The sequence below is a fragment of the Hippocampus guttulatus genome, chromosome 11, assembly GCF_054856545.1.
Source record: "Hippocampus guttulatus isolate MCC_2025c chromosome 11, RoL_Hgut_1.0, whole genome shotgun sequence".
Lineage (NCBI taxonomy): Eukaryota > Metazoa > Chordata > Actinopteri > Syngnathiformes > Syngnathidae > Hippocampus > Hippocampus guttulatus.
Genome location: NC_141271.1, coordinates 3,305,246 through 3,315,967, shown reverse-complemented (window position 1 = coordinate 3,315,967; position 10,722 = coordinate 3,305,246). Strand labels below are relative to the sequence as shown.

The window sequence follows — 10,722 nt, the reverse complement described above, 5'->3', positions numbered from 1 at the left end:
AAATGTTAATGAATGCATCAGTGTTCCGGAGGCGGGGCAAAGTGAAAGGAAGGAAAGGGTGTTGGTTCAGCGCGTTTACGTTTTGATCGAGTTTACAAATCGGAATCAGCTGCCGCAAGCTAAATTACCAGAGTTTACGGGCTGCGCTTTGTCACGATGTGTCACGTTAAACTTTTAGGACAAAGTCCGAATCGCGAAAGCATTAATGCACGCCAAAAATGCCAATGGTGTAATAAATACTGATAAAAATAACGTGATATCAATATCATGTCTAAAAGAACACTCGATGGCTCATGCGTGCCGAGAACCACTGTCGTCACAGGGCGACCATCTTGGGACTGGACTGCTTCATCACTCATCACATTACAGTCAATGAAAAACGGACTTTGAAGTAACTAGATTGATTACTCAACTCTCGAAAATTCTCAACGAATTTTCAAACGACATGGTGTTGGGGCAAACGTCATATAATGTCTTTTTCACTGCACACTTAATAATTAAAACTTGAAATTTAAATGAAGGTACACTCGATAGGTAAAGCGATGACTATACACACACGTGTGTGTGTACAGTATATATATTATTATTATTATACAGTATATAGATAGATAGATAGATATAGACATATATATCCATCCATCCATCTTCTACCGCTTATCAGGGGCCGGGTCGCGGGGGCAATCGCTTTAGCAGGGAAGCCCAGACTTCCCTCTCCCTAGCTACTTCTTCCAGCTCTCCCCGGGGTATCCCGAGGCGTTCCCAGGCCAGCTGGGTGACATAGTCTCTCCAGCGTGTCCTGGGTCTTACATATATATCCATCCATCATAACTTTGGTACTATACGAAAGGCAAAGGCAAACCGTCAAATCATTTTGGATTCCTCCAATGCCAAATATGTTACATTTTTATAAATTAGGACTCGACTGTGGCGTCTCTCTCTCTTTCTCTTTGGGATCGGTTCCCACTCAGTGACGGTGTGAATGGTTGTTCATCTCTATATGTGCCAGGCGACCAGTTCAGGGTGTAGTCTGCCTTCCACCTGAAGTCAGCTGGGATAGGCTCCAGCAACTCACTGCCACCCATTTCAGAATAATTGAAAATGGACAGATGGATGTCAGTTACAGCTTCTTTAATTAGTTAAGGCATAGAAGATGCTGTACACTGATGATATGTGCACAGTGCAATGGACTAATGCATTTAAGTGAAAAGCAATATTGCTCAGAAAAACTTCACATTTTCAGTCAAATAAATGCAAGGAAGCCTGAGGTTAGCCATCAATTTATTCACAAACATAAGATAAGATAAGAAAAACCTTTATTTGTCTCACAGTGGAGAAATTGGAGAAACGTGAGGTATAAATTGAGTCAAACACACGAACAAGCAAAGTATAGTTGAAAAACTCTAAAAGACTATAAATAAATTGTGATTATACAGTTTAAAAAAAAAGGATGGAATGTAGATTCATTTACCTCAATGTGCAAATATACTTTAATCCTGTTACTTAATTGGCTCAGTGTGTATAGGTTCAGCAAAATGTAATAGTTTGTACACAATAGTTTTAGTTATTTTATATTATAGTTTTGTTTTTGTTTTTTTAATTTGGAGTTTATCGCATACAACAGGTCTCTATAACTAGCACACGACGACCATTCAACTTCCTTCTTCTGAGCATGAAAAATGTCTCTCGACTAAAACACTCATATTCACCATTCATTTGGGTAACCCCCCATTCAGGGGTTCTTTCAAAAATTTCAAACTGAGTAAAACCGCCGCACACAACCCTAGCCTGCAGAGTGTAGCGTGGGTTCACAGTTTGGGGGTTTCCACAGGACTACCTTGCTTGTGGAGGTCATTTTGTACAAAGTCAGCAAAGATATCGTCTCAGAGTTGGGTGTTCTTGTCAAAGTGCTCAGCCTTGCCTTTATTAATATGATCCTCATTCAACTCAAAAGAGCTATTTTCCACATGGAAGCGCTTCTCCTTTGCTCGTTCTACAAAGCCGTCTTCCAATGACGGAGATTCACTGTCTGTTTCAGCTGATCCCCGACCACATGACTTTTTGTAGGCTTGGTATCCTGTGGAGCGAAATGGAAAAAATGTGAATGATTCATCACCTCAACATAATTATTTCAATCACCAGACAATTATCCACCAGGTCATTCTGAACTTGAAGACTAAAGTTGTAAAAGGTGTAATGAATAGTTCGACCACTGTGACCAACAATGAGGATTATCTCGCGAAGCTCCTATCAAAGGCCACTGTCCTTGAACACAGTTTCTCAGTAAAACTGTGTTTAATCCCTTACTCCCTTCCGCTCATGAATTGAAATTGCTCTGGTGGTGTACATGTGAAAAAAATACTACTCAAGCCAGGCGCAGGCAATCTTTTGCAAGGTATGTTTTATACAGCTTTTGATGACGCATTATATGGTATGAACCTTGGTCATTGTCCTTGGGCTCACTGCAGCGAAAAGATTTTCCATTTGCTCTGCTTACACTTATGCACACGCGCACACATATGTGTTCCCACCTACGGGCTTCTGTCAAGCGGAAATTCACTCACCTGGAATAAAAACTGAAATTAAAATTTCGACTACGATATTACATTAATGATCGATTCATAACAACGGAAGTTCCAGGTACCGGGTAATCGATCAGAACCCGGAAGCCATACGGAAGCCCACAGTAGCGCAAACTCAAGCAAGTACCTCCCGATACTATGGAATAACTGTCCCTGCCGCCATTTACACTCATTGGATCCAAAACGATTTTCTATTTCATGCATTTACATTTACGGCCTGTAGATCGTGGCATCCAAACGATCTAAACGATAATGACCGTGGAAGAGAGAGTGGAATGCATCCGATTACATGCTCAGAGTAAATTGCTTTTGGCTCGACAGACAATCGAGTAAACGAACGTTTGCTGGAATGCTTTACGTGTTACCGTGTTAAAAATCTTCTGCAACTGGACCGCTAATTAGATAGAAGGTGAGTTCCATAGTGCTAACTATGGGCATCGAGGGCTTGGAAGCGTCCCGTGGCTGGCCTCAAAAGTTCGTTGCACCACATCAGTTGAGCAATGCTGTCTTGTGTGGTGATCGAGGGGAGGCCAAGTTAGAGACAGTGAGTGAGCGGAAAGAAAAGCCTGTTACTAGTCTAATTTTGATGCAAATAGTGCTAATTTTGTTATACTATATTTTGTTCATATACCTGTACCTGTATATGGTAGTTTTTGTGTTATAAACTGTTTTTGGAGCATATATTTTTTGCATTTTATTGCTTGCGTTGTTACACATGTACTAGTCTTTATAGTGGTGTGTTTCTCTTTCTTTCTAACTGTCTGTCCAAATCTAGAAACACTGCTCAGTTCCTAATTAATTTGAACTGGCATATGCCAATTTCTCTTATTGGTCACTGTGGCAGTAATTACTGACCTTATTACCTCTGCCTGGAAAAAAAAAAAAGCCAGGCGAACCGTATGATAGAACAGCAAAAAAAATAATCCCAGCAACTTTGTCCTGCCCCATCTGCTTGTTTTATGGGTAAAATGCGGTGAAGTTATTTTTAATTAATCACAGATATTAAGTGTTGTCCTTGAATTTAATTCATCATTATAAGAGGGATTTTAATAAAAATGACACACAACCATGTTTAGAGAGTATGACAGTATTCCTAGTATGTGATATAATTGGTTGTTGCCAGACCATTTTTTTAATATAAAGATGCAACTATGACTCAAAATTATGAAAATGAAATATGCTCTCATATGGGGACACTCGTTAAAAGTTTTTCCTGAATTAAAATCGATGAGATGTTCACACAGACAGATCACCGACAGACTCAGGCTTATCTCACACACTGCTCTAAAACCAGTCGTAAACGGAAGCTGCTTCTTGTTATCACATGTTCACCATATTTGGTTATTTTTGACTCACAAATATGCTTCTGAGAAGAAAACAGCATTGGATCACAAAATTGCGAGTGTTCACATCTGGTCAATACTTTTCGCTCACCTCCTACAAAGAGGACAGCCACCACGAGCTGAAAGATGCTGTAGATAAGAGGAAATGCAAACATGATCTCCAGTTCGGCCGGATTGAAGGACAGCTGGACAATGGTGCTACACAACTGGGAGTTCTGAAAACCAGTCTCCAAAGCAATCGTTCGACACCTAGGGGGGAACAAAAACAAAAAAAAACTATAACGGAACTGCAGCACGTACATGCTGAGCAAAATTAAAGTAAAGCTTTCTGGAAGACAACCAAGTGTTCATTCTCTTGAACAAACACAGTCCAGCATGATATGTTGTAAACAGGTTTGCACCACTTTGGCAACATTTTGAAACAGTTCATATCAACAACTGTCCCCTTACCTGTACCATGGTTGACCCGCAAAGCGGGCCAGAAGGAAACCCAGCCCAAAACCAATAAAGGGGTAGATAGTTCCAATTATCCAAAGGGAGGGTGCGATGGTCCAGGAAGACTGGTAAAGAATTCCCCCAACGACAGCAATGATGATAATGAGAGCAAAGCCTGTCAAGGACCCAATCTAGACAGAAAAGACATAATATACAGTAAATAACATGTGGATTAGTTTGTGCAAGATGACATATTAATGCAAATTCCTACCTTGAGGATCTTTTTAGCCAAATGGGGCCATCTGCGTTTAAAATACATTCCAATAGTGATTGGGACAAGGAGGGCCACGAGAGTTATACCTGAGGAAAGCCAACATTTTTGTTTTTTTTAATTCTCTCATTTTCTGCAGGACCAAAAATATGACAAGGCTGACTCAGCATAAACAAATGAGTGAAGGTAGTTTCAATGTCTAATTCAAAGTTATAATAGTTTTGATCTGTCTTTCCAATTTATTTTTTATTTCATTTTGACTTTGTTTTTAAGTCAGTTATTTTAAATTAGTTTCGAGAGCAAGTTCATTAGTTTTTTACTAGTTTGTGCTGTTTTGTGTGTGTGTGTGTGTGGGGGGGGGGGGTGCTTCATTTTAGTTTCGTTTTATCTGAGCTGCTTATCTCAAGAGGGTCGCCGCGTGCTGAAGCCTATCCCAGCTGTCTTCAGGCAGTAGGCGGACTACACCGTGAACTGGTTGCCAGCCAATCACAGGGCATGCACAGACAAACAACTATTCACCCTCACACTCACACCGAGGGACGATTTAGAGTGTTCCATTAGCCTGCCATGCATGTTTTTGGAATGTGGGAGGAAACCGGAGAACCTGGAGAATACGCATGCAGGCACGGGGAGAACATGCCTAACTCCACACGCGAAGGCCGGAGCTTGAATCGAACCCTGCACCTCTGCATTGTGAGGCCGATGCGCTAAACAGTTGCGAACCGTGCCGCCCCCTAGTTTTCATTATTTTAGTATTACGGTAGTTTTTTTTAATGAGTTTTTTTGAGTGCTAAATGAATTAAAAATGGCCACTAAATACTGTGTAATGAATTCAACTACCATTCTCAAATGACAGATTTGGCCCTTGTTCTTCTGTACAAATGTACGGAAATACCAAAATAAATACATTTAAAATGAACCCTGAAAGCTCTTTTTGAAAATACGAACAAATATACAGGTATATATTTTTTTGTTTACACTTATGGTTAGCTTCATAAAAGGTAAGATATAGTTGTAATTAATAGCTTATCCCACTGAGCAGCAAACATTTGCGACTACTGGTGAAGTTAGCAAAATGGCGTTCACGTCAGAATTTGTCAGAGTTCCTTCAAGTACGCAAATGTTCACAAAACATTCGTCGAAAATTCACAATTTTAGTTTTTTTTATTATTTCTTCTTGTCACAAGAAAATTTAGAATGTTTTCAATGTTCAAACTTCCTTTGCAACAAGAAAAGTACAGGCAATCGTCTGGTGACATTTGTGACCTTGAAGAAACCCTGACGAGAATGCTACATTCGCTGCCTTCACAAACCCTCGCAATTGTGGGCGAGGTGCTTTAGTTTTAGTTTTTAATGCTTTTTCTTTTAAACAAAAGTGTTTTTTCGATTTCAGTTATTTTGTTACAATAATAAATAATAAGTAATGACCCTGTTCTTATCTCATGAACATTACAACAACAACAAAAAAAAAACCCCACTGAGAAAGTGTGTTGCTATGTCTACCAGGAATCAACATGAGTATTATATTTACCAATACTGTCATATGGGATTTGGATGGTTTCTGAAGACGTCCAGGTGGAGGTGTAGATAAGCAGACAGAGTGGCATCATTCCCAGGGCCAGGATGGAGGAACATGCTGTCATACTGATACTTAAGAGAAGGAAATTGACAGCTATAAGCTTCTCTGATGACATTTTGTTGTTGAAGCACAAAAGAGTGATTTGATGACGTTTTGGCCCAATAATCAATGCAATGGTGTCACATATTTGCATGTTAACATGAAGTAAAGTACTTCAAGGTGATATGATCAACTACACTCATTCAGCCAACCTACTGTACCATGAACTCATTTTGAATGCGACAGCTTCTTACCTTAGGTCCATATCTCCATCTAGCCAGTAGCAGATAATATTGGAACCGGACCCTCCAGGACAGCAACCCATGATAATGATGACAATGGCCTGAACAGGCAACACATTGAAGGCGATTGACAAAGCAAAGGCGGTAAAAGGCATAATGCCAAATTGGCAGAGGAACCCAATAACGATGCCCCAGGGTCTCTTCAGGTGCCCCCAAAGTTTTTGGGCATCCACAGTGCAGCCCATGGAAAACATGACCATCGCCAGCATGATGGTGAGCACGGTGCTCAGCACGAGACTAAGCGTTGCATTAAAGTCAGTGGTCGGTACAAGGCAGTTAGTGCCGGAGCAGATCGTGGCCTCAGACGGGCAGGCAGAAAGTTCTGCAGTTGTTTCCTTGAATATCGACATATTGGAAATGTGATGTCAGTGGAGAGTCATCCGTGTCCAGCCGACCTCGAAAGACAACTAGATGTGTTTCCTCAACAGACTATCATCCGTGGATTTTACTGGACTGAATCCTCGACTGTTCTGTTGGTTATCCAATAAGATGATGGCGACCAAACTGTCCAGCCCACTGCTCTTAATGCCCTGCTGGCAACTGCCGAATCATAGTAGGAAGGAAAATTGTGTGGAAAAAAATTAACCATTGTTACGTTTTATGGGGTCAGTGTTCAAAGCCCGTGCATATAAAAGAATCATTTTTGAAATGTGATTGCACCATCATTCTTTTAAATGCTCTTTGGCCTCTTAAAACTTTATAGACAGTTAAACTATGAATTACTGTGTCTTCCGAATTCAAACAAGATGATTCTATGCTTATGCTCAATAGAGTACACCTTATATGCACATAGAAGGACCACAAATAAATTGTTTTATGGCGTTGTTAAATGATGTAAATTTCAAGTAAAATGCAAAATAGTCTGACACATAGTGTACTTATTACAAAGTGACAACCATGGGACGAAGAATACGGTATATGCCTTACAGTAAAGAGGGTTCACACAGTGCATGGCTGTAAAATTGAAAACATGCCTCTCAGGCATTTCGTTGACAACTGAGGTCTCACAGGTAAAGATGAATTTATTGTACTGTAAATCACTTCCAATTGTATTTGGAATTTTGTTTGTAACACAGAATGAAAAAGTAAACGCATATATAGCACATCAGAAAAATTATAATGACTCGGGGATCCCAGGAGTAATAAAAGCGAGCGCCATATATAAAAAGAGTCTGGGCAGCTTTTGATCTCTCCACTTCTTGCCGCTCCGGACGTTGATTGCCGGTCACATGATTTATTTCAAGCGCCATCTTGGAGCTCATCACTCGCTGTCGCGAGTGCATAAGTCAATTTCTTATCGTGGTTCTTTCATAATTAAAAAAAATAACAACACAGTGTGTGGCTGTCAGGTTTCACAGGCAAAGAGGCAAATCTGTGAAGCTCCACAGATTTGCATGGACACCAAGAGACAGATGGTATGGACAGAGAAAGACCATCATCTACGTACGTCCTCCACTCAGTGCTGTCACACCTGGAGAAGGCTGGGAGAACTATGAGGATTATGTTCTTTAATTTCGCCAGTGACTTCAACACCATCCAGCCCAACCTATGGGGGACAAACTGCAGCACGCCAGAGTGGAACACCACCTCATATCATGGATCACAGATTACCTCACAAACTGGCCACAGTACGTGAGGGCACAGGGCTGCAAGTCAGGCAGGCCTCTCTGCAGCACTGGGGCACCGCAGGGGATTGTCCTGGCTCCATTCCTGTTCACTCTCTACACCTCAGACTTCAGCTACGTCAATCCAACCTGCCACCTTCAGAAATTCTCTGATGACTCAGCGATCATCAGCCTCATTACGGGTGGAGATGATCGGGAGTACAGGGGACTGACGGAGGACTTTCTGGACTGGTGCCTGCAGAACCACCTCCAGATCAACGCCAGGAAAACTAAGGAGCTGGTTGTGGATTTCTGCAGGAAACAGTCTTCACCTGCACTGATGAACATCCAGGGTACGGACATCGAGAGGGTGACCTCCTACAAGTACCTGGATGTTCTTCTCAACAATAAACGAGAATGGTCTCACAACATGGACGCTGTGATCAGGAAGGGGCAGAGCGGGCTCTTCCTGCTCAGAAAACTGAGGTCTGGGGTCACTCCCTAAAACCTTCTATGACTCTGTGGTGGCTTCAGCCATCCATTATGGCTTAGTCTGCTGGTCAGGCAGCATCTCAGCCCGGGACAGAGAGAGACTGGACCAACTGGTCAGGGGGGCCAGCTCTGTCCTGGGCTGCTCCCTGGACACTCTGGAGGAGGTGTGGGCAGCAGGAGGATGCTAGCTAAGACAACAGCTATGATGGACAGACCCTCCCATGCCCTCCAAACCACGGTGACAGCACTGGGCAGCTCCTTCAACCAGAAACTGATACACCCGCGCTGCAAGAAGGGGAGAGGTAACGCCGCTGGTTCCTGCCGACTGCTGTCAGGCTATTGAATAGACGGTCCTGAAAACCTGGACTCCCCCCCGCCCCCCACTTTTAATATGCTCATATTTATATTTTATATTTATTTGTGTACTTTTGTCTTCTACTTTCTCCGTTTCATAATTTTGCTGCTGTAAATTGGGAATTTCTTCATTGTGAGACAAATAAAGGTTTTCTTGTTCTTATTTTCTCATATTTAAGAAACACACAATGAATAAACTTCTCATGGTCTCACCACCCGTGGGAGGGGTCAAAGGGGTCGGGTGCAATGCGAGCTGGGCGGCAGCCAAAGGCGGGGACCCTGGCGGTCCGATCCTCGGCTGCAGAAGCTAGCTCTTGGGACATGGAATGTCACCTCTCTGGCAGGGAAGGAGCCCGAGCTGGTGTGTGAGGTAGAGAAGTTCCGACTGGATATAGTCGGACTTGCCTCCACACACAGTCTGGGTTCTGGTACTAGTTCTCTCGAGAGGGGTTGGACTCTCTTCCACTCTGGAGTTGCTCATGGTGAGAGGCGCAGAGCAGGTGTGGGCATACTCATTGCCCCCCGGCTCAGTGCCTGTACATTGGGGTTCACACCGGTAGACGAGAGGGTTGCTTCCCTCCGCCTTCGGGTGGGGGGACGGGTCCTGACTGTTGTTTGTGCATATGCACCAAACGGCAGCTCAGCATACCCACCCTTTTTGGAGTCCTTGGAGGGTGTGCTGGAGAGTACTCCTGCTGGGGACTCCCTTGTTCTGCTGGGGGACTTCAATGCTCACGTGGGCAATGACAGTGAGACCTGGAGGGGCGTGATTGGGAGGAACGGCCCCCCCGATCAGAACTCGAGTGGTGTTTTGTTATTGGACTTCTGTGCTCGCCACGGATTGTCCATAACAAACACCTTGTTCAAACATAAGGGTGTCCATATGTGCACTTGGCACCAGGACACCCTAGGCCGTAGTTCGATGATCGACCTTGTGGTTGTATCATCGGATTTGCGGCCGCATGTTTTGGACACTCGGGTGAAGAGAGGGGCGGAGCTGTCAACTGATCACCACCTGGTGGTGAGTAGGCTCCGATGGTGGGGGAAGATGCCGGTCCGTCCTGGCAGACCCAAACGTATTGTGAGGGTTTGTTGGGAGCGTCTGGCAGAATCCCCTGTCAGAAGGAGTTTCAACTCCCACCTCCGACAGAGCTTTTCCCATGTTCCGGGGGAGACGGGGGACATTGAGTCCGAGTGGACCATGTTCCGTGCCTCTATTGTTGAGGCGGCCAATCTGAGTTGTGGCCGTAAGGTGGTTGGTGCCTGTCGTGGCGGCAACCCTCGTACTCGCTGGTGGACACCAGCAGTAAGGGATGCCGTCAAGCTGAAGAAGGAGTCCTATCGAGCCTTTATGGCCTGTGGGACCCCAGAGGCAGCTGACGGGTATCGACTGGCCAAGCGGAACGCAGCTTCGGTGGTCGCCGAGGCAAAAACCCGAGCGTGGGAAGAGTTCGGTGAGGCCATGGAAGCCGACTTCCGGACGGCTTCGAGGAAATTCTGGTCCACCATCCGACGTCTCAGGAGGGGGAAGCAGTGCACCACTAACACTGTGTACAGTGGGGATGGGGCGCTGCTGACTTCGACTCGGGACGTTGTGAACCGGTGGGCAGAGTACTTCGAAGACCTCCTCAACTCCACCAACACGTCTTCCTTGGAGGAAGCAGAGTCTGAGGACCCTGAGGTGGGCTCTCCTATCTCTGTGGTTGAAGTCACCGATGTGGTTA

The 10,722-nt window shown here is 44.0% G+C and overlaps 1 protein-coding gene across 1 annotated transcript; it reads right to left on the bottom strand.

The window, feature by feature from the left end:
• Positions 1–1,259: 1,259 nt before the first annotated feature.
• Positions 1,260–9,885, bottom strand: slc10a2 (solute carrier family 10 member 2). The gene is made up of 6 exons (XM_086124499.1): positions 6,501–9,885; positions 6,160–6,278; positions 4,629–4,717; positions 4,373–4,548; positions 4,014–4,171; positions 1,260–2,074 (listed from the first exon to the last, which is right to left on the bottom strand). The coding sequence occupies exons 1-6, from the start codon at positions 6,896–6,898 to the stop codon at positions 1,881–1,883; spliced, it is 1,134 nt and encodes a 377-aa protein (XP_085980625.1). The 5' UTR covers positions 6,899–9,885; the 3' UTR covers positions 1,260–1,880.
• Between the last annotated feature and the right edge of the window lie 837 nt (positions 9,886–10,722).